This window comes from Mustelus asterias, unplaced genomic scaffold (genome assembly GCF_964213995.1).
Source record: "Mustelus asterias unplaced genomic scaffold, sMusAst1.hap1.1 HAP1_SCAFFOLD_79, whole genome shotgun sequence".
NCBI lineage: Eukaryota > Metazoa > Chordata > Chondrichthyes > Carcharhiniformes > Triakidae > Mustelus > Mustelus asterias.
Window position 1 is genome coordinate 1,185,605 of NW_027590137.1, and position 27,095 is coordinate 1,212,699.

General features: G+C 44.8%; 1 protein-coding gene across 1 annotated transcript in view; it reads left to right on the forward strand.

The window, feature by feature from the left end:
- The window catches only part of LOC144483806 (uncharacterized), a 162,745-nt gene that overhangs the window by 47,892 nt on the left and 87,758 nt on the right, over window positions 1-27,095 (forward strand). The window contains 4 exon segments of the mRNA XM_078202344.1: window positions 10,112-10,366; window positions 18,333-19,319; window positions 23,034-23,098; window positions 24,889-25,010. Of these exon segments, the coding sequence (XP_078058470.1) occupies window positions 10,112-10,366; window positions 18,333-19,319; window positions 23,034-23,098; window positions 24,889-25,010 (1,429 nt within the window).

Sequence of the window (27,095 nt, forward strand, 5' to 3'; positions counted from 1 at the left end):
GCAAAGCACTGACTTCAAAACAGAAAATGCTGCAAAACCTCAGCAGGTCTGACAGGAACTGTGGAGAGAGATTCCATGATGTGGAGATGCCGGTGTTCAACTGGGGTAAGCCCAGTAAGAAGTCTCACAACAGGTTTATTTGGTAGCACAAGCCACAAGCTTTCGGAGCGCTGCCCCTTCGTCAGATGAGTGGGAGTTCTGTTCACAAACAGGGCACAAAGACACAAACTCAATTTACAGAATAATGGTTGGAATGCAAGTCTTTACAGGTAATCAAGTCTTAAAGGTACAGACAACGTGAGTGGAGGGAGCATTAAGCACAGGTTAAAGAGATGTGTATTATCTCCAGCCAGGACAGTAAGTGAGATTTTGCAAGTCCAGGCAAGTTGTGGGGGTTACAGATAGTGTGACATGAACCCAAGATCCCAGTTGAGGCCATCCTCATGTGTGCGGAACTTGGCTATCAGTCTCTGCTCAGCGACTCTGCGTTGTGTGTCGTGAAGGCCGCCTTGGAGAACGCTTACCCGAAGATCAGAGGCCGAATGCCTGTGACCGTTGAAGTGTTCCCAACAGGAAGAGAACACTCTTGCCTGGTGATTGTCAAGCGGTGTTCATTCATCCGTTGTCGTCGCGTCTGCATGGCTTCCCCAATGTACCATGCCTCAGGACATCCTTTCCTGCAGCGTAACAGGTAGACAACGTTGGCTGAGTTGCAAGTGTATGTACCGTGTACCTGGTGGATGGTGTTCTCACGTGAGATGGTGGCATCTGTGTTGATGATCCGGCACGTCTTGCAGAGGTTGCTGTGGCAGGGTTGTGTGGTGTCATGGTCACTGTTCTCCTGAAGGCTGGGGAGTTTGTGAGACTTAGAGAGAGATTCCAGCCAACATTTCGAGTCTGGATGACCCTTCGTCATGGATTGGCTTGATTTACTTACTCTGAATGTAACAAACACAGTGTTTATTCCAATAATAAGAGTCAGGCTGCAGTGTGTCAGTGAACACAGTATTGGATCCAATGTAATGATAGTACAGACGGTATAGAATCCCTACAGTGCAGAAGGAGGTCATTGAGCCTATACCGACAATGATCTCCCCCCCAGCCCTATCCCTGTAACCCATGTAGTTATCCTGCTAATCCCCGACACTAAGGGCCAATTTAGCATGGCCAATCAATCTAATCTGCACATTTTTGGAGAGTGGGAGGAAACAAGAGCACCCGGAGGAAACCCACACAGATACAGGGAGAATGTGCAGACTCCACACAGTCAGCTGAGGCACGAATTGAACCCGGGTTCCTGGCGCTGTGAGGCAGCAATGCTGACCACTGTGCTGCCAGGCTGCCTGTGTTTTAAGAAATCTCATTAAAATCTGGAACTCAGATGGGGATATGGGTTGGTGTTTGGTGGGAATCAGATTTACAGAATTTCAGAATGGATTCCTGTAATAGCAGCAATCCAATTGTGATATGTTGGTAAGACTGAGGGAAGTATTTAAACTGGAGACCATCGGTGTGTTTAAAGGTCGTGATGGAATTTATGAACTGAGAAAATATGTGAGAGCAAAGAAATCAATCTCGAAAATTGTAGTCACTTCACGTTGTTCCAGGAGAAGTGGCGTCTGGTTGTGGAGATGTCAGGTTTTACACAGCACATGGTCATTCTGAATGGAGAATCTCTGAGTTGTACAATTCACATCATTCAGGGGCCAGATTGTCTGCTCAGAAAGAGGAAGGTTTCTGTGACACCAATGAAAAGCAACAGACACACTCACAGACACCCTCACACACAGAGTCTCACACCCTGCAAATTATCTCCTGTCACTTTATTGTTTTTAGTCGTTTTGAAATAAATCCTGAATGAACTATAAAATCATACATAAGTACTTGTTGAGATTCCCCTGAAAGACATCGATACTGTTCATTTCACTCCCTGTAGTTGTGATTTCCATGTTCTCGCCACTCTTTGTGTAGAGAAATTTATCCTGGATTTCCTATTGGATTTCTCAGTGACTGTTTAATATTGATTGTCTCCAGTTTCCCAGTAACTTCACTGCAGTGTTAATCTAAGCCTACTTGTGACTAATAAATAAACTTTACTTTTTGCTCTTCCCCACAAGAGGAAACACTATTTCTGTATCTAAAAATTTTATAATTTTGAAGACCTCTGCTCAAGTTACCCCTCAGCCTTCATTTCTCAAGAAAGAAGAACTAGCCTGTCAATCCTTTCCTGATAAAAAAACCACACACGTTTTGAAAATCATTTATGGGATGTGGACATTGCTGGCTTGGCCAGCATTTATGGCTAATCCCTGATTGCCCTTGAGAAGGTGGTGGTGAGCTGCCTTCTACATTAAAATCTCATCATTAAAATCTTCTCTGCACCCTCTCCAGTGCCTGGATATTTTTTTAAATAATACGGTGACCAGAATGGTATGCAGTGGTCAGTAAGATTCTTGATCAGAGAGTCACAGATTTTCCAAAAGTGGTTTGAGTTAATCCATGGTTTTAAATTAGATTATTAGGAAGCAACAATTTAAAAATGATGCATAATAAACACGGAAAAAAAACAAGACCCATGGCAGGTGAGTAACTGAGGCCCCAGCACTGATCCTGCGTTACCCAAATAGTCACTGCCTGCCAGTTGGAAAAAGACCCGTTTAATCCTACTCTTTGTCTCGTGTCTGCCAATCAGTTTTCTACCCATCTCAGTACAACAGCCCCAATCCCATGTGCTTTACTTTTTGTGAAGAAGTTGCCGAGTTGGCGGACGAGGGGAATCGGGTTCACATTTTCTATCTCAGGGCATAATCATCAACAACTTGTATTTACACAGAGTGTTGTGGGGCTGGAGGAGGTTACTGAGATACTGAGGAACTTTTTAAAATTCATTTTTACGGAATGTAGGCGTCACTTGCTGGGCCAGCATTTCTTTCCCATCCCTAACTGCCCTCCATTTCAGAGGGCATTTGAGAGTCAACCACATTGCTGGTCTGGAGTCACACGTAGGCCAGACCAAGTATGGACGGCAGGTTTCCTTTTCTAAAGGAGGTTACTGACCCAAATGGGTTTTTACGACAATTGACAATGGTTAAGGTTTGCCATTAGACTTTTAATTCAAGATTTTAATTGAATACAAATTTCACCATTGCCTGTGGTGGGATTCGAACCTGGGTCCCCAGAGCCTTACCCTGAGTCCAGTGATAATTCCACTGTGCCACTGCCTCCCCTATTCATCCAATTGTTATTGTTTATCTCAGGGCGCAGAAACAACAGAATCCAACTTTGCCGGTCACACATGAAGTCGTCTATGTTTCAGCAGGCTGTAATACTGATTAAATCCCTTCCCACACATGGAGCAGTTGAAAGGTTTTGCCCCAGTGTGAACTCGCTGGTGTCTCTGCAGACGGGATGGATCAGTGAATCCCTTCCCACACAGGGAGCAGGTGAATGGTTCTGTCGCAGTGTGAGCTCGCTGGTGTTTCAGCATATAGGATGAATCAGTGAATCCCTTCCCACACAGGGAGCAGGTGAATGGTTCTGTCGCAGTGTGAGCTCGCTGGTGTTTCAGCATATAGGATGAATCAGTGAATCCCTTCCCACACACAGAGCAGGTGAACGGCTTCTCCCCGGTGTGAATGCGTTGGTGTCTCAGCAGGCCAGACGACTGAGCGAATCCCTTTCCACACACAGAGCACAGGAACAGCCTCTCCCCGGTGTGAATGCGATTGTGTTTCAGCAGATCATCACTTCTTTTAAAGGTCTTATTGCATTCTGAGCATTGAAAAGGTCTCTGATCAGAGTGAATGTGTTGGTGTTGATTGCAGGAGGAAAACTGAGCAAATCTTTTGCCACAAATGGAGCAGGAGAACGGCTTCTCCCCTGTGTGAATGCGGCGGTGTCTCCGGAGGCTGGATGACTCCGTGAAAGCCTTCCCACACACGGAGCAGATGAATGCCCTCTCCCCGGTGTGAATAGGCCGGTGGCTTAGGAGATGCTGCAAACAAGTAAATGCTTTCCCACACACAGGGCAAACGTATGGCCTCTCCCCAGTGTGAGTGCCCTGGTGTCTCAGCAGACTAATCCTTCTTTTGAAGGTCTTCTCACATTTAAAGCATTTGAAATGTCTCTTCTGAAAATGAATCTGTTGGTGAACGGTGCAGTGGGAGGACTGAATGAATCTCTTCCCACACTGGGAGCAGCTGAATGGCCTGTCCTTGGTGTGAACTTGTTGGTGCTCAGTGAGATGCACTGAGTCGCTGAACGACTCCCCACAGTGGGAGCAGCTGAACGGTCTCTCGTGTGTGTGAAGGAGCTGGTGCTCTCCAAGGTGGGAGGACTGGCTGAACCTCTTCCCGCAGTGGGAGCAGCTGAACGGTCTCTCGTCAGTGTGAAGGAGCTGGTGTTGGGCCTGTCCCTCAGAGGTTTCAATGCTTTCCCCAGAGTCAGAGCTTTGAAGAGGCTTCTGAATAATATGATCGAGTTGGTGAGCCAGCAGGTTGGACGAACACATGAATTTCTTCCCACACACGGAGCAGGTGAATGAACTCTCACTATTGCGAGTTCGCTGTCGTGTCAGCATGTTTTCCGGCTGATCAATCCCTCCCCACAGGAGGAGCAAGGAAACAGATTCTCACCAGTTTCCAACTGAGATGGTCAATTAAATCCCTTCAGATGTACAAATCTTCAAATCCCAATGAATTGATTGACTCTGTCTGACGTGAGATTTGTTTGTCCAGACTGCAAATCCTCCTCTTCTATTTCCTGCAAAATAAGTTTACAAAGAATTACGTGGCTGGCACGGTGGCACAGTGGTTAGTCCTCCTGCCTCACAGCGCCAGGGACCTGGGTTCGATTCCGGCCTTGGTTACCTGTCTGTGTGGAGTTTACACAGTCAGGAGTCCAACAACACCAGGTTAACGTCCAACAGGTTTATTTGGTAGCAAACGCCACTAGCTTTCAGTCCAAAGGTTAGATGGATTGGCCATGCTAAATTATCCATTCTTACCCCAGGATGTGTAGGTTAGGGAGATTAGTGGGGTAAATAAGTTGGGTTATGTTGTTGGGGCCTTGGTGGGATGCTCTGTCGGAGAGTTGACTTGATGGGCCAAATAGCCTCCTTCCGAACTGTGGAATTCTATGAATATATCTATCCTGGACTGACAGTGATGACTTTTGTAAATTCCCTTTACAGGATAATGGAAAGGAGGATTTACAGCAAGAAAACACAAACCAAACATCACGTTGAGATCTGACAGTCACTCGGATCATTAGGAGCTGATTGTTATTGTCTTTGAACAGGGAAGGAGAATTGTTTGTTCTGTCTGTGACAATACACAAACAGGCCATTCGGTTTATCGAGTCTGTACTGGAGTTTATACTCCACATGAGTCTCCTCTCATTCTGATCACCACATCTCAGCTTTTCACTTGATTTTTCCAATCCCTTTTCGCTCATAGACTCATATATTTTCCTTTTGAAAGCATCTAAAGTATTTGTGTCAACCACTTCCAGTCGCAGTGAGTTCCAAATTCTAACAACTGTCTGAAGAAAGAAACATCTCCTATTTTCCTGTTTGATTTATTTGTTGTCTGTTCATGGTTCCCAGTAATGGAAAAACCAACAAGTGAAAACATTCCATTCACATCTCCCGACTTATCCCATTCAGAAAGCCCATATCAGAAGAGACAACATTTTCTCTTGGTTTGAGCTTGTTGTGTGTAAATCCTCCCTTTCTAACCCCCTGTAACAAAAAATATCCAAAATTCATCACGATAGAAAATCCAGGTACAAGTAATTCAGAAAGCTATTATTTGTTATGAGGGGAATGGAGTAAAAGCAGTGAAGTTATGTTTCAGTTGCACACGGTGAGTCTGTATCTGGAGCAATGTCTACATTATCGGTTTCCTTATTTAAGGAAAAATATAAATGCATTAGAAGTTCATAGAAGGTTTAGTCGACTAACACCTGGAATAGGTGGATAGTCTGATGAGGAGCAGTGAGACAGTCTCTGCTCGAGTTTAAAAGAGTAAGAGGCAACTTAATTTAAACCTTTCAGATCCTAAAAGGTCTTGGATGTGGAGAGGAGTCACACAGTCATCGAGGTTTATAGCACGGAAACAGGCCCTTCAGCCCAACTTGTCCATGCTGCCCCTTTTTTTAATCCCGAAGCTAGTCCCAATTGCCCGCATTTGGCCCATATCCCTCTATACCCATCATACCCGTGTAACTGTCTAAATGCTTTTTAAAAGACAAAATTGTACCCGCCTCTACTACTACCTCTGGCTGTTTGTTCAAGACACTCGCCACCCTCTGTATGAAAATATTGCCCCTCTGGGCACTTTGTATCTCTCCCCTCTCACCTGAAATCTATGCCCTCTAGTTTTAGACTCCCATACCTTTGGGAAAAGATATTGACTATCTAGCTGATCTACGTCCCTCATTATTTTATAGACCTCTATAAGATCACCCCTATGCCTCCTGCGCTCCAGAAAAAAAAGTCCCAGTCTATCCAGTCTCTCCTTATAACAATCAAATCCCAGTAGCATCCCAGTAAATCTTTTCTGCACTCTTTCTCGTTTAATAACATCCTTTCTATAATAGGGTGACCAGAATTGCACACAGTATTCCAAGTGTGGCCTTACCAATGACTTGTACAACTTCAACAAGACGTCCCAACTCCTGTATTCAATGTTCTGCCGAATGCCTTCTTCGCCACTCTACCTATGAACCTGTACCCCTCGATCTCTTTGTTCTATAACTCTCCCCAATGCCCTACAATTAACTGAGTAAGTCCTGTCCTGGTTCGATCTACCAAAATGCATCACCTCGCATTTATCAAAATTAAACTCCATCTGCCATTCACCAGCCCACTGGCCCAATTGATCAAGATCCCGATGCAATCCTAGGTAACCTTCTTCACTGTCCACTATGCCACCAATCCTGGCGTCATCTGCAAACTTACTAACCATGCCTACTAAATTCTCATCCACATCATTAATATAAATGACAAATAACAGTGGACCCAACACCGATCCCTGAGGTACACTGCTGGTCACAGGCCACCAGTTTGAAAAACAACCATCTACAACCACCCTCTGTCTTCTGTCATCAAGCCAATTTTGTACCTAGTTGGCTACCTCATCCTGGATCCCGTGAGATTACCCTTATGCAACAACTTACCATTTGATACCTTGTCAAAGGCCTTGCTAAAGTCCATGTAAAGAACATCAACTGCACTGCCCTCATCTACCTTCTTGGTTACCCATTCAAAAAACTCAATCTCAATCAAATTTGTGAGACATGATTTTCCACTGCAAAGCCATGCTGACTGTTTCTAATCAGTCCTTGCCTCTCTGCATGCCTGTAGATCCTGTCTCTCAAAATACCTTCCAACAACTTGTTGGAACTGTTGTTTACTCTTATGGGAGAATCTTGGGGTCACTGTTTAAACAAGTGTTGCCATAGAGACAGAGATTAGATATTTTTCTCTCAGTGGGTCGTGAATCTTTGGATCTCCATTCCTCAAAAGTGGGAGTAGAGTAGATATATATCTCTTGGGGCCAAAGGGATATTATGGGGGGATGGGTGGGACAAGGGTATTGAATTTGAGGATCAACCATGACCATAATGAATGGCAGGGAATGTTGAAAGGGCTGAATGGTCTCCTTCCGCTTCTATTTTCTATGCAAACATGAGGAGCCTGGGGCTGAAGTGTAACCAAGTGTAAAGGCCATAAGACATAGGAGCAGAATTAGGCCACTCGGCCCATCGAGTCTGCTTCACCATTCAGTCATGGGCTGATATTTTTCTCATCCCCATTCTCCTCCCTTTTCCCCATAACCCCTGATCCACTTATTAATCAAGAACTTATCTATTGAGGTCACTCAATGACCTGGCCTCCATAGCCTTCCGCAGCAAAGAGTTCCACAGATTCACCACTCTCTGGTGGGCCAGTGGGCTGACGAATGGCAGATGGAGTTTAATTCAGACAAATGCGAGGTGATGCATTTTGGTAGATTGAACCAGGGCAGGACTTACTCAGTTAATGGCAGGGCGTTGGGGACAGTTACAGAACTAAGAGATCTAGGGGTACATGTTCATAGCTCCTTGAAAGTGGAGTCACAGGTGGACAGAGTGGTGAAGAAGGCATCTGGCATGCTTGGTTTCATCGGTCAGAACATTGAATACAGGAGTTGGGACGTCTTGTTGAAGTTGTAGAAGACATTGGTAAGGCCAGACTTAGAATACTGTGTGTAATTCTGGTCACCCTATTATACAAAGGATATTATTAAACTAGAAAGAGTGCAGAAAATATTTACTAGGATGCTACCGGGACTTGATGGATTGAGTTATAAGGAGAGGCTGAATAGACTGGGACTTTTTTCTCTGGAGCGTAGGAGGCTGAGGGCTGACCTTATAGAAGTCTATAAAATAATGAGGGGCATAGACAAGGTAGATCGTCAATATCTTTTCCCAAAGGTAGGGGAGTCTAAAACTAGAGGGCATAGGTTTAAGGTGAGAGGGGAGAGATACAAAAGTGACCAGAGGGGCAATATTTTCACACAGAAGGTGGTGAGCGTCTGGAACAAGCTGCCAGAGGTAGTAGTCGAGGTGAGTACAATTTTATCTTTTAAAAAGCATTTAGATAGTTACATGGGTATGATGAGAATAGAGGGATATGGGCCAAATGCAGGCAATTGGGATTAGCTTTAGGGGTTTTAAAGAAAAGGGCGGCATGGACAAGTTGGGCCGAAGGGCCTGTTTCCAAGCTGTAAACCTCTATGACTCTGGCTGAAGAAATTCTTCCTCATCTCTGTTTTAAAGGATCGTCCCTTTAGTCTGAGGTTGTGCCTCTGGTTCTAGTTTTTCCTACGAGTGGAAACATCCTCTCCACGTCCACTCTGTCCAGGCCTCGCTGTACCCTGTAAGTTTCAATAAGTTCCTCCTCAACCGTGGCATCCTTTCCTGCAGCGTATCAGGTAGACAACGTTGGCCGAGTTGCAAGAGTAGGTACCGTGTACCAGGTAGATGGTGTTCTCACGTGAGATGATGGCATCCGTGTCGATGATCCGGCACGTCTTGCAGAGGTTGCTGTGGCAGGGTTGTGTGGTGTCGTGGTCACTGTTCTCCTGAAGGCTGGTTAGTTTGCTGCGGACAATGGTCTGTTGGAGGTTGTGCGGTTGTTTGAAGGCGAGAAGTGGGGGTGTGGGGATGGTCTTGACGAGATGTTCGTCTTCATCAATGACATGTCATTGATCAGAACTGAATCCAGACAGAGGAGAGGGAGGGAGGGAGAAAACTGGGAATGGAGGAAAAGAATGTTGGAGATGGTGAGATGGGTTTGGATTTCAGCCCAGGGAGGAGGGAGTGTGTGTGGGACGGGGATTTACAGATTTGGGGGAACAAGCGGAAAAAATGTTCCAGAGAAACTAGAATTGTCTGTTCAGAATTTCTATCCTGGACTGACAGTAGTTTTGTTATCTTCTTTTGCAGGATATTTGAAGGGGAAGATTTACAGACTGGAAACTCAAATCAAATTTCATATGAATATTTTACAATCATTTGATTTATCAGCACCTAAACTCAATTAGCCTTTGAATGTGGAAGGAAAAATGTTTGTTCTGCCTGTGGGAAAAGATTTCAAACATCAGTGTGACTGGAGAAGCATCGAGACACATGCACACACTGGAGTGAGACTGTTCCAGTGAACTGACTGTGGAAAGAGCTTTACCCAGTTACGCAGCCTGAAAAACATCACACCATTCACTGTCAGGTGAAACCACACACGTGTTCTGTGTGGACGAGGATTTAACAGATCATCCAACCTGGAGAGACACAAAGACACCAGCACCATGGAGAAACAGTGGAAATGTGAAGACTGTGGAAAAGTATGTACAACCCCATCTCAGCTGGAAATTCATTGACGCTATCACACTGGGGAGAGACCATTCATCTGCTGTATGTGTGGTAAAGGATTCGCTCAGTCATTTAGCCTGGTGTCACACCAGCGAGTTCACACTGAGGACAGACCGTTTAAATGCTCTGACTGTGGGAACAGTTTTAAGAGTTCTGAGGGTTTAATTCACCATCAACGGGTTCACACTGGCGAGAGACCATTCAATTGCTCTCAATGTGGGAAGAACTTCAGGCAAGTATCTCACCTCACTGAACACCTACGTGTTCACACTGGGGAGAAACCCTTCACCTGCTCCATGTGTGGGAAGGGATTCACTTGTGCTTCCCACCTCACTGAACACAAGCGTGTTCACACTGGGGAGAGACCATTCAGCTGCTCTCAGTGTGGGAAACATTTCAGGCAGTATTCCACCCTCACTGAACACAAGCGTGTTCACACTGGGGAGAGACCGTTTGTTTGCTCCTTTTGTGGGAAAGGATTTGTTAAATCATCCCATCTTCTTCGACACCAGCACATCCACACTGGAGAGAGACCATTCACCTGCGCTGAGTGTGGGAAGGGATTCACTACAACATCTCACCTCAGTGAACACCAGAGTCTTCACACTGGGGAGAAACCTTTCACCTGCTGCTTATGTGGCAAGGGATTCACATGTTTATCCTACCTCAGAAGACACAAAATTGTTCACTCCGATGAGAGACCCTGTAAATGTTCTGACTGTGGGAAGAGGTTTAAAAGCAGAAATGAACTGATGAAACACCAGCCTCTTCACACAGGGGAGAGGCCGTTTGCTTGCTCTGTGTGTGGGAAGGGATTCACTCAGTCATCACAGCTCAGCAACCATCAGCTTGTTCACACTGATAAGAGACCGTTTAAATGCTCTGACTGTGGAAAGAGCTTTAAAAGTGCAGGGAATCTGCAGAGACACCAAACCACTCCCACTGAGAGAGGCTGTTCAGCTGCTCTTCATCTGGGAACTGATTCACTACTTCATCCCAAATCACTGAACACCTGCGGGTTCACACTGGGTGGGAGGCCATTCCTCTGATTTGAGTGTGGGAAGGGATTCAGTGTCATCCAGCCTGCTAAAACACCAGTGCACTCCCACTGAGGGAGCATGTTCACCTGCTCCGTGTGTGACAAGGGATTCAATCAGTTAAGCAGCTTTATTTCACATCAACTTGTTCAGACCGAAAAATACATGGTTTTGATGTTCTGATTGTGACGAGATTTAAAAGTGCAATGGATCTGCTGCAACACAAGCACAACACTGAGCAGAGGCTGATTACCTGCTCCATGTGTGGGAAGGGATTCACTCAGTCATTGTATCTCAGTGAACATCAACTTGTTCACATTGAGAAGAGACTGTTTAAATGCTTGGACTGTGAGAAGAGGTTTAAAAGCTCCCTCCCTAACAGCACCGTGTACCTGTACCATAGGGATTGCAGTGATTGAAGAAGGCAGCTCACCACCACCTTCACAGAGTAATGAGGAAGGGGCAATAAATGCTGGCCTGAGCATTTGAAAAATGGATAGAAGTCATCGGTGATTTTTCACTCAGTTATTCAGAAGCAATAGTTTAGATATGATACATAAAAGACATACAACCTGTAATAGGTAAGATCCCGGATGAAGGAAATACTGATCTCCGCTGATCGCTGGAGGTGATAATCTCCTCGGAATGGGATGTGGACAGAGATGCCCACATCCTGTAAATTAATATGAAAAAAGTAATCTGCTGAGACACCAACCCACAGATACTGGAGAGGCCTTTCACCTGCAGTGTGTGAGAGAAGCAATTTATTCTCATTCACCCTGCAGACACACCAGTGAGATAACAGGTGATTCCAGGGGTTGGATTCTGCTTTAATCACATCCAGGACTCAACTGTGTTCATTCTGACATTTGGAGTTTTTTTTTCAGTTGACGTTAATAATCCCTGGAACTGGGCTAGAGTTTATTAATCTGTATATAATTAAATCAGCTTTGTGACAAACTCAGTGTTGGAGTCCTTGATTTCACTAAGAGGAGACTGATTGATGTCCTGTTACTGACTGTTCCATTGTTGGGTCTTTTCTCCTTTTTTAATGGAAGATTTATATTTATAATAGCGCCTTTCACAACTTCAGGGTGTCCCAAAGTGCTTTTACAGCCAATGAAGTTCTTTGAAGTGTAATCAATGCCTTAGTGCAGGAAATGCAGTCCCCAAATTGTGCACAGCAAGATCCCACACACATGTGATTGTGAGCAGAGAATCTGTTCAGTGATGATTGTTGAGGGATAAATATTAAGCAATAAACTTCTCCGCTCTTTGGAATAACATCCTGGGAAGTTTTACACCCAACTAAGAGGGCAGATGGGGCCATGGTTGAAGGTCTCATCTGATTTTCAGGGATGGGTAATAGAATCCTTTACCACAGTCCTCACATTTCCACGATTTCTCCAATGTGGCTGTGTCAGTGGTTTTCCAGATGGGATGGATAATTGAATCCTTTACCAAAATCCTCACATTTCCATGGTGTCTTCATACAGCCAGAGCTCTTGTGTCTCTCCAGGTTGGACAGTCAGCGCCGTTCACATACAGAATAGGTTTACTATCGAGTCCCCCGCTGTCACTGGAACAATGTTTTTTTTCAGGTTGTGAAACTAATCAAAACTCACTTCAGTGCAACACCCAGGTGTATATCTCGGTGCTTTTTCTAATCACATTGATGTTTGGAAGGTTTTTCCACAGATTGAATCTGGAAAATGAAGTTTTTCTCCATCCTAAGGCTGATGATATTCAGATCCTGATGAATAATATCAGGATCTGATGTGATGTTTGATTTGAATTTCCTGTATGCAAATGTTCTTTTAATAAATTCCGTAAAAGGAATTTTAAAATGTAACCAGTGTCAGTCCAGCATTAAGATGCAGAACAGACAATTCTAGCTTCTCTGGAACATGTTTCTGTCTGTTGTTCCCCCAAATCTGTAAATACCCATCCCACACACACTCCCTCCTCCCTGGGCTGAAATTAAAATAAAGTTATGGATAATTATTTCTGTATGCTTTTAACAAATTTGGTATAGAATGATGTCCAAAGAGATGGATCAGCATAAGCTCATTTAATAATAGAGCTTGATGGCCGAATGGCCTACTCTGGCTCCTATTTCCTATTTCCCATGATCTTGTGTTCTCAAGTGTTATATATCAACTTATTAATTGTCACGAGTGTTGCCTGTATCTCCATTATTTTTTACCATTTACCTATGTGAACTGCTGGTGTGTATCAAATGGAATGTGTACTGTACTTTCATTGCACTATTGGAGTTTTACAATGTTTTTGCCATTGTGGGATATCTTCTGAGAAAGGTGATGAATTGAAAGTAACAAGTACAAGGAAAGATTTACAACATACAAGCTGTCAACGGCAGGAACAAATCAATCCTTGCATTGTGTTGGCTGCTGGCTGCGGAATATAATTGGGACATACACACTGGGCAGTGCTGTACAGTGTAATAGGGGCACACATACTGGGCAGTGCTGTACAGTGTAATAGGGGCACACATACTGGGCAGTGCTAAAGGGACTTTAACTTTGCAAATATTGACTGGAAAAGCTATAGTTCGAGTACTTTAGATGGGTCAGTTTTTGTCCAATGTGTGCAGGAGGGTTTCCTGACACAGTATGTGGATAGGCCAACAAGAGGCAAGGCCGCATTGGATTTGGTACTGGGTAATGAACCAGACCAGGTGTTAGATTTGGAGGTAGGGGAGCACTTTGGTGATAGTGACCACAATTTGGTTATGTTTACTTTAGAGATGGAAAGGAATAGGTATATACTGAAGGGCAAATATTATAGTTGGGGGAAAGGAAATTATGATGCGATTAGGTGAGATTTAGGATGCGTAGGTTGGGGAAGGAAACTGCAGGGGATGGGCACAATTGAAATGTGGAGCTTGTTCAAGGAACAGCTACTGGGTTTCCCTGATAAGTATGTACCTGTCAGGCAGGGAGGAAGTGGTCGAGTGAGGGAACCGTGGTTTACTAAAGAAGTTGAATCTCTTGTGAAGAGGAAGAAGGAGACTTATATAAAGATGAGACGTGAAGGCTCAGTTAGGACGCTTGAGAGTTACAAGTTAGCCAGGAAGGACCTAAAGAGAGAGTTAAGAAGAGCCAGGAGGGAACATGAGAGGTCTTTGGCAGGTAGGATCAAGGAAAACCCTAAAGCTTTCTATAGGTATGTCAGGAATAAAAGAATGACTAGGGTAAGATTAGGGCCAGTCAAGGACGGTAGTGGGAAGTTGTGCGTGGAGCATGAAGAGATAGGAGAGGCGCTAAATGAATATTTTTCGTCAGTATTCACGCAGGAAAAAGACAATGTTGTCGAGGAGAATACTGAGATACAGGCTATTGGACTAGATGGGATTGAGGTTAATAAGGAGGAGGTGTTAGCAATTCTGGATAGTGTGAAAATAGATAAGTCCCCTGGGCCGGATGGGATTCATCCCAGGATTCTCTGGGAGGCTAGGGAGGAGATTGCAGAGCCTTTGCCTTTGACCTTTATGTCGTCATTGCCTACAGGAATAGTGCCAGAAGACTGGAGGATAGCAAATGTTGTCCCCTTGTTCAAGAAGGGGAGTAGAGACAACCCTGGCAATTATAGACCAGTGAGCCTTACTTCTGTTGTGGGCGAAGTTTTGGAAAGGATTATAAGAGATAGGATTTATAATCATCTGGAATGGAATAATTTGATTAGGGATAGTCAACACGGTTTTATGAAGGGTAGGTCGTGCCTCACAAACCTTATTGAGTTTTTTGAGAAGGTGACCAAAGAGGTGGATGAGGGTAAAGCAGTTGATGTGGTGTATATGGATTTCAGTAATGCGTTTGATAAGGTTCCCCACGGTAGGCTATTGCAGAAGATACGGAGGCATGAGATTGAGGGTGATTTAGCGGTTTGGATCAGGAATTGGCTAGCTGTAAGAAGGTAGAGGGTGGTGGTTGATGGGAAATGTTCATCCTGGAGTTCAGTTACTAGTGGTGTACCACAAGGATCTGTTTTGGGGCCACTGCTGTTTGTCATTTTTATAAATGACCTGGATGAGGGCGCAGAAGGATGGGTTAGTAAATTTGTGGATGACACTAAAGTTGGTGGAGCTGTGGAGTGCAGAAGGTTGTTGCAGGTTACAGAGGGACATAGATAAGCTGCTGAGCTGGGCTGAGAGGAGGCAAATGGAGTTCAATGCGGAAAAGTGTGAGGTGATTCGCTTTTGAAGGAGTAACAGGAATACAGAGTACTGGGCTAATGGTAAGATACTTGGTAGTGTGGATGAACAGAGAGATCTCGGTGTCCATGTGCATAGATCCCTGAAAGTTGGCACCCAGGTTGATAGGGTTGTTAAGAAGGCGTACGGAGTGTTAGCTTTTATTGGTAGAGGGATTGAGTTTCGAAGCCAGGAGGTCATGTTGCAGCTGTACAAAACTCTGGTCCAGCCGCACTTGGAGTATTGCGTACAGTTCTGGTCACCGCATTATAGGAAGGATGTGGAAGCATTGGAAAGGGTGCAGAGGAGATTTACTAGGATGTTGCCTGGTATGGTGGGAAGGTCTTATGAGGAAAGGCTGAGGGACTTGAGGTTGTTTTCGTTAGAGAGAAGGTTAAGAGGTGACTTAATAGAGGCTTACAAGATGATCAGAGGATTAGATAGGGTGGATAGTGAGAGACTTTTTCCTCAGATGGTGATAGCTAGCACGAGGGGACATAGCTTTAAATTGAGGGGTGATAGATATAGGACAGATATCAGAGGTAGGTTCTTCACTCAGAGAGTAGTAAGGGCGTGGAATGCCCTGCCTGCAGCAGTAGTGGACTCGCCAACATTAAGGACATTTAAATGGTCATTGGATAAACATATGGATGATATTGGAATAGTGTAGGTTAGAGGGGCTTTAGATTGGTTTCACTGGTCGGCACAACATCGAGGATGAAGGGCCTGTACTGCGCTGTTATGTTCTATGTGCAGGTAAGGTGGATTGGCCATGCTAAATTGCCCTTTGGTGTTTGGAGAGGGGGGGGGGGAGGGGTGGTGGCTAGCAAGGTGAATGCATGGGGTTGTGGGGATGGGGCCTGGTGCAGACTTGATGGGCCAAATGGCCTCCTTCTGCACTGTCGGGATTTTATGATTCTAGAGGAACAGACCTTGTATCCAGAACTGACTGCGTGGAGATTTTCTTAGAGCAGCCAAACAAGAGGAAAGGTTTCCTGCTGCTGTGCTGAGAATCCAGATTGCACTGAACACGCCCACGCCCCCCGACATTGATCTCTCCTGGATACCTCACACTGCCTGGCGAGTGATTGACAGCAGCTTGGGGCCAATAGGGAGAGAGGGCGGGGTTGGAGGACCGATCGGGAGCGGCTGGTCCTCCAAGCAATTAGAGTGAATGAGGGGGCGGGGCTTGGCTGTGAGTGAAGCATGCGCAGTCCAGTTAATGGCGACGGAGACAAGATTTTTTTCTTTGGACCTGCCATCCGTAACGGAGAGAATGGCGAGACGAAGGGAACCACGGATCAGGTGAGTGACTGGATACGTTCCGTAAACACGTTACACAAACCGCAAATGCGGAAAAATATCCCATCGTTTCCCGTGAACCGTTGCCCCCTCCCTGCAGCAGGGGCCGCAGCTTTCTCACAGAGCTGGGTTCAGCGGCCGCTATCTTTATCCAGGCATTAGCAGCAGCGCGCATGCGCGGCCTCATCTTTGTTCGGGGCAGTAGCAGCAGAATGTGTCCATCGCCGCCACCTTTGTTGGGGGCAACAATTTTGATTATCTCCAAGTGAGAATCTCCATCAACCTGCTTCACTCTGTCACTTCCAGTTTCTTACTGATGAGGCAGAACAATGATATATATCCAGGGCAGTCACCATTATTTGGATTTATATTGTGCATGAATAGAATTAAACTTTTAAAGACATTTCAGAGAAAGGTTATGAAATAACAATTGACATTGAGCCACATGACGAGATATTAGCTTTTAAGGAGAATTTTAACTGAGAAAAATAAGGTGGCGAATCAGAGAGGTTTAAGGAGGAAATTCCAGAGCTTCTGAAATAGGCAAAATCAGTAATGATGGAACGATTAAAATCAGGAATGCTCAAGTGGTCAAAATTAGATGAGTGCTGAGATCTCAGAGGGTGTGGGCCTGGAGGAGATTACAGAGATTGGGATGATTGCAACCATGGAGGAAAACAAGGATAAGACATTTACAATCTTGGTGCATCTTAAAATGAAGCATTGTATTTCAGTGAGCATTTGTTTGTAGATCAGCATTCATCAATATATGTGCCATGGGCGGCACAGTGGTTAGCACTGCCACCTCACAGCGTCAGGCACCCGGGTTCGATTCCCGGCTTGGGTCACTGTCTGCGTGGAGCTTGCATGTTCTCCCCGTGCCTGCGTGGGTTTCCTCCGAGTGCTCCGGTTTCCTCCCACAGTCTGAAAGACATGCTGGTTAGCTGCATTGATCCGAACAGGTGCCGGAGTGTGGCGACTAGGGGAATTTCACAGTAACTCCATTGTAGTGTTGATGAAAGCCTACTTGTGACGAATAAATAAACTTTAGCTTTAACTTTAGTATTTAAATGGGGGACATTTCTGCTTATCGAACCTAGGATTTCAGACAAGTTCGGATGCTATGTAGCTTGGAGGGGAACTTGCAGGTGATGGTGTCCACATACTCTTGCTGCCCTGGTCCATCCAGGTGGTGGAGGTTGAGGGCTTAGGAGATTGTGGTTCAGTTCTAGGTCGAGAAAATGCCTTCCATTTGCCCCTGTCTCTTGCTACTTTCCCTCTGTTTTTCTCTCTGTCTCTCTTGTAACATAGATTTCTCTGGCCCAGGGTGCTACATCATTCAATATGATGATGACATGTGGTTGAAAGGCAGAGCAGCTTCGACAGGCTGAATGGCCTCCTCCTGCTCCTATTTCTTGTGTTCTTGCAGAGGTCAGAACCTTGTGTAGACTCAGACCAGAGGCAGGCTTTTTTCCCTGAAGGACATTAGTGACCATTTCACTTCTGACAAAGGATCAAATAGGTTTCATAGTCACTTTTTCCTTGTGCCAGCCCCATAAATGACCAGATTAATTCAGCTCAATTTCACAACCTGCCTTTTGTGAGTTCTTTCTCATCCCCTTTTTTCTGTTTAAAATCAATTTCAGATTATCTGAAGCGGAGGATTTCCAATCAGAAAACTCAAACCAAACATCCCATCAGGATCAGATGGAGTCACCCAATTTATTGTCAGCTGAATATTTGTGAGTTTTGAACATGGAAGGAAAAAGCACTGTTCACAGTGGGGAGAAACAGTGGGAATGTGGGGAGGGATTCAGATCTCCATCGGAACTGGAAACTCATCGGCCCAGACACACTGGGGAGAGGTCATTCACTTGCTCCAAGTGTGGGAAGGGATTCTCTCGCTCATCCAGCCTGCTGCAACACCAGCGAGTTCACACTGGAGAGAGACCTTTCAATTGTTCCGACTGTGGGAAGGGATTCGCTCAGTCAGGCAACCTGCTGAGACACCAGCGAGTTCACACTGGGAAGAGACCATTCACTTGCTCAGAGTGTGGGAAAGGATTCGCTCGGTCCTCTGACTTGATGGCGCACCAGCGAGTTCACACTGACGAGAGACCATTTAAATGTCCAGTCTGTGGGAAGTGCTATAAAAGTTCCCGGGACCTGATACTCCATCAACGTGCTCACAGTGATGAGAGGCCATTCAGATGCTCTCAATGTGGGACTGGGTTCAAACAATCATCTCAACTCACTGAGCACCAGCGTACTCACACCGGGGAGAGGCCATTCACCTGCTCTGTGTGTGGGAATGGGTTCAGTCGGTCATCTAACCTGCGGACACACCAGCGAATTCACACTGGGGAGAGACCTTTCACCTGTTCTGAGTGTGGGAAGGGATTCACTCAATTATCCACTCTGCTGAATCACCAGAGTGTTCACAATGAGAAGAGACCATTTCAATGCCCAGACTGCAGGAAGTGCTACAAAAGTTCCCGGCAACTGCTCCACCATCAACGAGTTCACACTGAGGAGAGACCTTTTAAATGCCCAGACTGTGAGAAGTGTTTTAAAAGTTCTGGGGAACTGATGCGCCATCAACGTGTTCACACTGACGAGAAACCATTCAGGTGCTCTCACTGTGACACTGGGTTCAAGACATCATCTGACCTCACTGTACATCAGCGAGTTCACACTGGGGAGAAACCATTCACCTGCTCCCAGTGTGGGAAGGGATTCACTCAGTCATCCCCCCTGCTGACACACCAGCGAGTTCACACCAGGGAAAGGCCGTTCACCTGCCCCAAGTGTGGGAAGAGATTCACTCAGTCATCCAACCTGCTGAGACACCAGCGAATTCACAAATAATTTCAATAAATTAGCTTTGTGTTAACAGTGTTTAATCTTTTAACTCCTTTAACATATGTTATTTCCTTTTGAAGGGTTCTCATGCTCCCCTGTCTCTTCCATCCTCACCTCCAAGTGTGAGGAGCTCATGGAGCTTCTTTGTGAGACTGGGACAATCTGATCAGCTGCCTCTGCTGCTTCCCTCCCTTCCACTGGCCCACCGGGACAAACCGTGTCTAAAGTTCCATCTTGCCCAAGCCCAGAACTTACAGCTTTCTCCAGTTTCTCTCCTATCTCCCTTCATGCCCTCTGCATCTTGTCCATGAGACCCACCTTGTGCTCCATCAACCCTATTCTCACTAAACTGCTGATCATCCAACTTCCCCACATTAGGTGATATTGTTGACGGTTCTCTCTTTTCTCTCACACTGTCCCTCTCACTTTCAAATCCACTGTCATCACCAATCCTAAAAAAACACTCAATCCCACAGTCTTTGCCAACTGCTACCCCATCTCCAACCTCTCTTTCCTCTCCAAAGCCCCTGCACTAGGTGTCCCCCAAGTGTTTATCCTTTGCCCCTCCTGTTTCTCATCTACATGCCGCCACTGGGTGACATAATACAGATAGACTGTTGTCTATCTTCTTCCTTCTCAGCTTCTCTGAGCTGTGAACCAGGCAGCTGAAAGCTGATACTTATTAACTTTTTCTGGACACAGCCCTTTGTACATGATCAATGGTGTTCCTGAACTCTGGTTCACATGATCAGTCTCTGATTGATTTAATTCCATCTACAGGTCCAGGCAGAGGGCGATCGAAGGGGTCTTCAACCTGACTCTCTGCCCCCTCTAGTGCAGCTATATTCGTGGCCAGGTGTCCCTGGAAAGGGAGCATGCAGTGTCCAAGGGCACCACTGAAGCCTTCCATGCCCGCTGGGCACTGTAGGGACTGGGGTGTATTATTGACCCCTTTAATCACATTTTAATTTGATGCTTTAAGTTTCCTTTCCGCTTTGTTTTTTGTTTCGGGCGGTTCCCCTCCTTTTAGGGAGCTGCCCCTTTTGAGTTGTCCCGAAGTTAAGCTGATTTTGTTTCTTTGGTTGGACACAAAAAAGATGTTCCTGATTGATGTCGGTGGTGTGTAATCAGTTTCTGATTGGTTTCTTCATGGTGATGGTCATCTACCGATCATTTCCTGCAACCTCCTGGCTGGCCCTCTAATGTATCAGTTACTTTCGGAGTCTGCCCCACTCTATAACCTTTCCTGTCATTTTATTAAATTTTATGGCTTCGTACTGAGCCAATGGGAGGCCTAAAGATATCTTCTTTGTCACTTATTTGAGATAAGCAAGTTTATGGTGTCAACTCCCAATGGTTAACATTTGGGTTCATTGTCTCTAATGTCTAATTGATGTGTAGAAATCCTGTAGAGTTCTCATTGGGGCAGGTGACTATCAGTATATTTTGGTTAAAGAAAGTGCTTGCTGGTTTTTGTAGTGGTTGCCAGAGCTTGGAACACAGTTAATTAAAAGGACACAAAGTGACACACAGCCTTAAACTAATACAGAAATTACAAAGTTACTTCAGATCTGAAATCCAAAGTGGCATCAAATCAGTGTGTAAAAGGTGAGATAGCAGGAAACACAAATACAGTATGATACATTCAATTGATAAATGTTCAAAACGAATGAGTCAGAATAACTACTGTGTGATGAAAACTAAACTGAAACCTTTAATTTTTCAAACCAAAGATGGTTATAGCGTGTGAAGGAAAGTGACTGCTTCTTTTAAGATATTAAAAGGTTAAACTAATTTATGACACGGTGCTGAAGGTTTGAAACTTCACAGCTGGTTTCTTCACACAATATGGCCTCTAATTCAAGTATAATTGTTGTTGTCAATGGCTGAGGAATTAACAGTTCCAGACTGTAGCTGGTGAGATAGCAGGAAACACAAATACAGTATGATACATTCAATTGATAAATGTTAAGTAATTAGTCAGAATAACCACTACGCTATGAAAACTGATTGGAGAACTAAAATCTTTAATTTTTCAAATCAAAGATAGTTATAAAGTCTGAAGGAAAGTGACTGCTTCTTTTAAGATATTACAAGTTAAAAGGATACATTAATTTACGACACAGTGCTGAAGGTTTGAAACTTCACAGCTGATTTCTTCACACAATATGGTCGCTAACTCAAGTATAACTGTTATTGTCAATGGCAGAGGAATTAACAATTCCAGACCTCAGCTCATCCAGAGTTGATGGGATCCACAGGACTCTGTAATTAAAGTATAAAAGTGAAGCTTTACACCGGCCTCGGGTCATGTGATGTATTTCACTTGTCAAATAAGGATGCAGTTACAGACAAAGCCAGTTACATGATACGAAAAATGTATTACAATTCAGCAGAATATCACATCAGGTTAATTGATTAATAAGCTTCAATTACTTGATCATTACCCATAACTAAGCTACAAACTATTAAACATGACCATTCCTACAGTCAAACAGTCCAGTCAAGCAACAGGCTGACACAGTCATACTTTGAATCGTATCTTACTGCCAATGTCTCACAGGAACAAGGAGCAGGATTCGGCTATTTGGCCCCTTGAGTCTGCTCCACTATTTAATCAGATCAGGGCTGATCTGATAGTAACCTTAAATCTGCATCCTGCCAACCCCCAATAATCTATCACCCACTTGCTTGCCAAGAATCTATCTACATCTGCCTTAAAAATATTCAAAGATTCTGCTTCTACTGCCTTTTCAGAAGTGTTCCAGAGGTTCACGACCCTCTGAAAGAAAATATTTCACCTCATCTCCGTTTTAAATGTGCAAACCCTTATTTTTAAACAGGGACCCCGAGCTCTAGATTCTCACACAAGAGGAAACATCCTCTCCACATCAACCTGTCAAGACCCTTCAGGATCTTCCATGTTTCGATCAAATTTATCTTACTCTTCTAAACTCCAGCAGACACAAACCTAGCCTGTCCAAGCTTTACCCATAATCCACACATTTTTGACATTAGTCTGGTCAATCGACTGCTTCCAATGTATTTACATCCTTGCTTAAACAAGATGACCAATACTGTACACCGTACTCCAGATGTGGTCTCACTGGTGCTCTGGATAACTGAAGCATAACCTCCATATTTATGTAATCAATTCCCCTCACAAATGATAGCTTTCCTAATTACTTGCTTTACCTGCTTACTCGCTTTTTGTGATTCATGCAAAGAACAAAGAACAGCACAGGAACAGGCCCTTCGGCCAACGCTGATCACATTGTCCTCTCCAGACCAACCGCTTATATCTCTCTATTCCCCGTCTGTTCATGTGTTTATCAAGATAAATCTTAAATGTCGCTAAGGTATCTGCCTCAACCACCTCACTTGGCAGTGCATTCCAGGCCCCCACCACCCTCTGTGTAAAAAACCTTCCCCCAACATCTCCACTGAACCTTTCTCCCTTGTCTTGAAATCTGTCCCCTTGTAATTGTCATTTCTGCCCTGGGAAAAAGCTCCCAACTGTTCACCCTATCCAAACCCCTCATAATTTTATTAACGTCTATCAGGTCGAGCCTCAGCCTCTGTCTTTCCAGGGAGAACAATCCCAGTTTATTCAATCTCTAGAACACTCAGATCCCTCTGCATCTCAGAGCTCTACAATCTCTCACCATTTAGATAATCTGCTTCCCTTTTATTCTTCCTGCCAGAATGTGCTGTCCTACCAGCAGTTCAGACCTGAGTAGAGGGAGCAGCACAGAGGTGGACAGTGCAAGTGAGTCATCCTGGGAATCCTCAACTTGAAATTCTTTTTCATTGCTTCATGGGAAATGGGCATTGCTGGATGGCCAGCATTTATGGCCCAGTCCTTGTTGCCCTTGAACTGAGTGACTTGCGAGGCCATTTCAGAGGGAGTTACATGTAGGCCAGACCGGGTAAGGACAGCAGATTTCCTTCCCTAAAGGACATTAGTGAACCAGATGGGTTTTTACGATAATCAACAATGGTTTCATGGTCATCAATAAATTCTTAATTCCAGATTTTTTTCATTGAATTCAAATTCCACCAACTGATGTGGCAGGATTTGAAACCCGGTCCCCAAATCATTAGGTGAGTTTCTGGATTAATAGTTCAGCAAGAGTACCACCAGTCATCACCTCCCCTAGATCAACATGGAGTGTTGGAGAACAAGTCAGGAGCAGCACTGGGCACCCTAAAACTGAGATTCCAACCTGATTACTCTGGAACATGAGACTATAAGCATGCTAAACAGCAGAAGCAGCATGTTCCAGGCAGGGCCAAGCGATCCCACAAACAACGGATCAGATCAGAACTGCAGTCCCCCCACATCCAGTCGTGAATGGTGGTGGACAAGAGAAAGCTCCACAAACATCACCATCCTGAATGACTGGGGAAAGAAGTGGATCAGTGCAAACAACTGTGATTTGTGTTTGGTGATCACGGATGTGTTACTGATGCCTTCCATGGATTCCAAGGCCAGGAAAGACACTCTGGAAGGTGTGGGGAGCTGGGACTTGTCCAGGAGAGTAACAAGGTATGAAAACTGAAATAATCTAGAACTAGGAAGGAGAAAAGGGCCACAAAAATGCAGCAATTGGTAACAAGACATTGATTAATCTTTTCTTATCCTGGAGAAATGAAGGTCCCAGCTTTGTGTCTTAAACAATATTAGTTAATTTGACATTTATCCAGGGTAATAAACCCCAGCCCAGTTATAGCGATCACTAACATCAGCAAAAACACACCCCAACTCTCAGAATGAACATTGTTCAGTCCTGGATGTGATTAACAGCAGAATCCAATTCCTCCAGACACTTGTCAATTTGTTGGTGTGTTAGAAGATGGGTTGACTGAGTGAATCCCATCTCGCACTCAGAGAAGGTGAACGGTCTCTCTCCATTGTGAGTATGTTGGTGTCTCAGCAGGTGGGATGAGTGAGAAAATCCCTTCCCACACTCAGAGCAAGTGAACGGTTTCTCCCCGGTGTGAATGTGCTGGTGTGTTTGCAGGTTGGATGAGCGAGTGAATCCCTGTCCACAGTCAGAGCAGGTGAACGGTCTCTCCCCAGAGTGAACTTGTTGGTGCCTCAGCAGAATACTTGAGGTCTTAAAGCTCTTCTCACATTCAGAACATTTGAAAGGTTTCTTATCCGAGTGAACAAGTTGGTGTGATCTGAGGCTGGTTAAATAAATGAATCCTTTTCCACACAAGGAGCAGGTGAACGACCTCTCCCCAGTGTGAACTCTCTGGTGTTTCTGGAGGCTGGATAACAGAGTGAATCCCTTCCCACACACTGTACATCTGAATGGCCTCTCCTCATTGTGAACTCGCTGGTGTATCAGCAGATCACTTATGGTTTTATAACTCTTCTCACATTCGGAACATTTGAAAGGTCTGTTATCAGTGTGAACCAGTCGGTGTGTAGTGAGGTGGGATGATCGTGTAAATCCCTTCCCACACACAGAGCAGGTGAACGGCCTTTCCCCAGTATGAGTGCGTTTGTGTTCAATTAGATTCTGTGATCGCTTAAATAACTTCCCACAGTAAGAGCAGCAGAACTGTTTCTCGGTGTGAATAGATTGGTGCGTGACCAGGTCCTCAGGGCTTTCAGAGTTGTGATCACCGTCAGCCTGGTTAAAAAGCCTCTCTTCAATGTGAACTTGCTGGTGGGTCAGCAGGTGGGATGACTGAATGAATCCTTTCCTGCACATGGAGCAGGTGAATGGTCTCTCCCCAGTGTGACTGCGCCGATGCGTTTCCAGCAGCGATGGGTAACTGAATCCCTTCCCACAGTCCCCACATTTCCATGGTTTCTCCATGGTGCAGGTGTTCTTGTCTGTTCAAGCCTTGTCCACACACAACATGTGTATTGCTTCTAAGTAAGGCTATTAAGGGTTATGGGACAAGGCAGAAAATTGGATTGTCATATCAGATCAGCCGTGATCTCATTGAATGGAGGAGCAGACTCGATGAGTCCAATGGCCTAATTCTGATCCTAATTCTTATGGTGTTATGGTTCTCTGCTGTGAATGGTGTGATGTTTCTTTCAGGCTGTGTAACTGGTTAAAGCTCTTTCCAGTCAGTTCACTCTCACTCAGGTCTGTGTCTCGGTGCTTTTCCAGTCACACTGATGTTTGAAATTGTTCCCCACCGCCAGAACAGACAAACATTTCTCCTTCCACATTTAAAGGTCGATGGTATTCAGGTTCTGATGAATTGAGTGACTCTGTCAGATGATGTGATGTTTGGTTTCCATTTCCCATCTGCAATTCATCACCCTTGTGGACCTTGTAAAAGACATTGACAGAGTCGGTATCACTGTCAGCACAGGACAGAAATTCACAACAAACAATCTAGTTTCCATGGAATATTATTTCAAATCTTGTTTCCCCAAATCTTGTGGTCCAATCGAACTTCCATCTGAACTGAACCAGAACTTTGTTTCCAGTGTTTGTGAGACACTCTGTCCCCTGAGTTGTGGAAGATATCGAGTGTTCCAGTCGACACTGTCTGCTCCCTCTCCAGGACCACACGAGCACGGACAAGAAAGTTAAAGTTTATTTTTATTAGTCACAAGTAAAGCTGACAGTAACACTGTAATGAAGTTACTGTGAAACCACAGAAGAGGAGCCCACAGCCAAGTTACCCTCTGCTGAACTACAAATTACTGTTTTAACCAGCCCCAAGAACAGGTCCAGGAAAAGATCCTCTGCCCTCCCCAGTCTCCTTCACTGGAGCATGGGGCAGAACAGAAGTGTAACTAAAAGTGGAGAAGCAGTTCCTTCAGGGGTTGCAATCTCTCACACTGAATATGTACATGGCTCATGGATTTCTCAAGGCTGCAAATTAATTTAAAGAGGAGAAAAAACAGTGATAAACACAAAGGCAGGTTGTGAAATTGAGCTGAATGAATCTGGTAATTTGTGGAGCCGGCACAAGGAAGACGTGACTCCGGAAGCTGCTGGATTGTGATTAAAAACCCAAATGGTTTGTTAATGTCCTTCAATGCAGGAAACCTGTCACCCATCCAGATCTACACAAGAATTCAGCCTCAATGGGAGGAGAAAGATAGAGATGAAACAGGGAGGGAATGAATGGTAAGGACTTTATACATCTACAACTGGACAAGAACTGACAGAACCTGCCAAACCACAACCTTCACCAACTCAAAGGATGCAGGAAAACTATCACCTCCAAATGTCGTTTTCAATCTAAAATCTTAAAACAACTTGTAATCCTGAAGTAACCTGCATCCTCCTGCATTTAAGGGGCAATTTAGCGTAGCCAATCCACCTAACCTGTACACCTTGGGGGTGTGGGAGGAAACCGGAGCACCTGAAGGAAACTCATGCAGTCACAGAGAGAATGTGCAAACTCCACACAGTCACCCAAAGCTGGAATCGAACCTGGATCCCTGGTGCTGTGAGACAGCAGTGTTGACCACTGTGCCACCCTGTGCCACTGTACTGTGTTGCTCGGAAATACGTTTTAGGATTTTGGCCGAGTGATAGTGAAGGCAGAGCAGTAAACTACCAAGTCAGAATAGTGTGTGATTCTGAAGAGTAAATGCAGGTAGTGGGGTTTCTGTGCACAAACTGCCCTTATCCATGTTGGGGAAGAGGTGTGTAGTTTTGGAAGCTGCTGTCAAAGGAGGTTTAGCCAATTGCTGATAATTCTAGTAATGTCCATGTTCCAGTTATTAATTTGAAAATTTTCCAAATGTAAATTTAATGAAAATCCCCGACAGAACT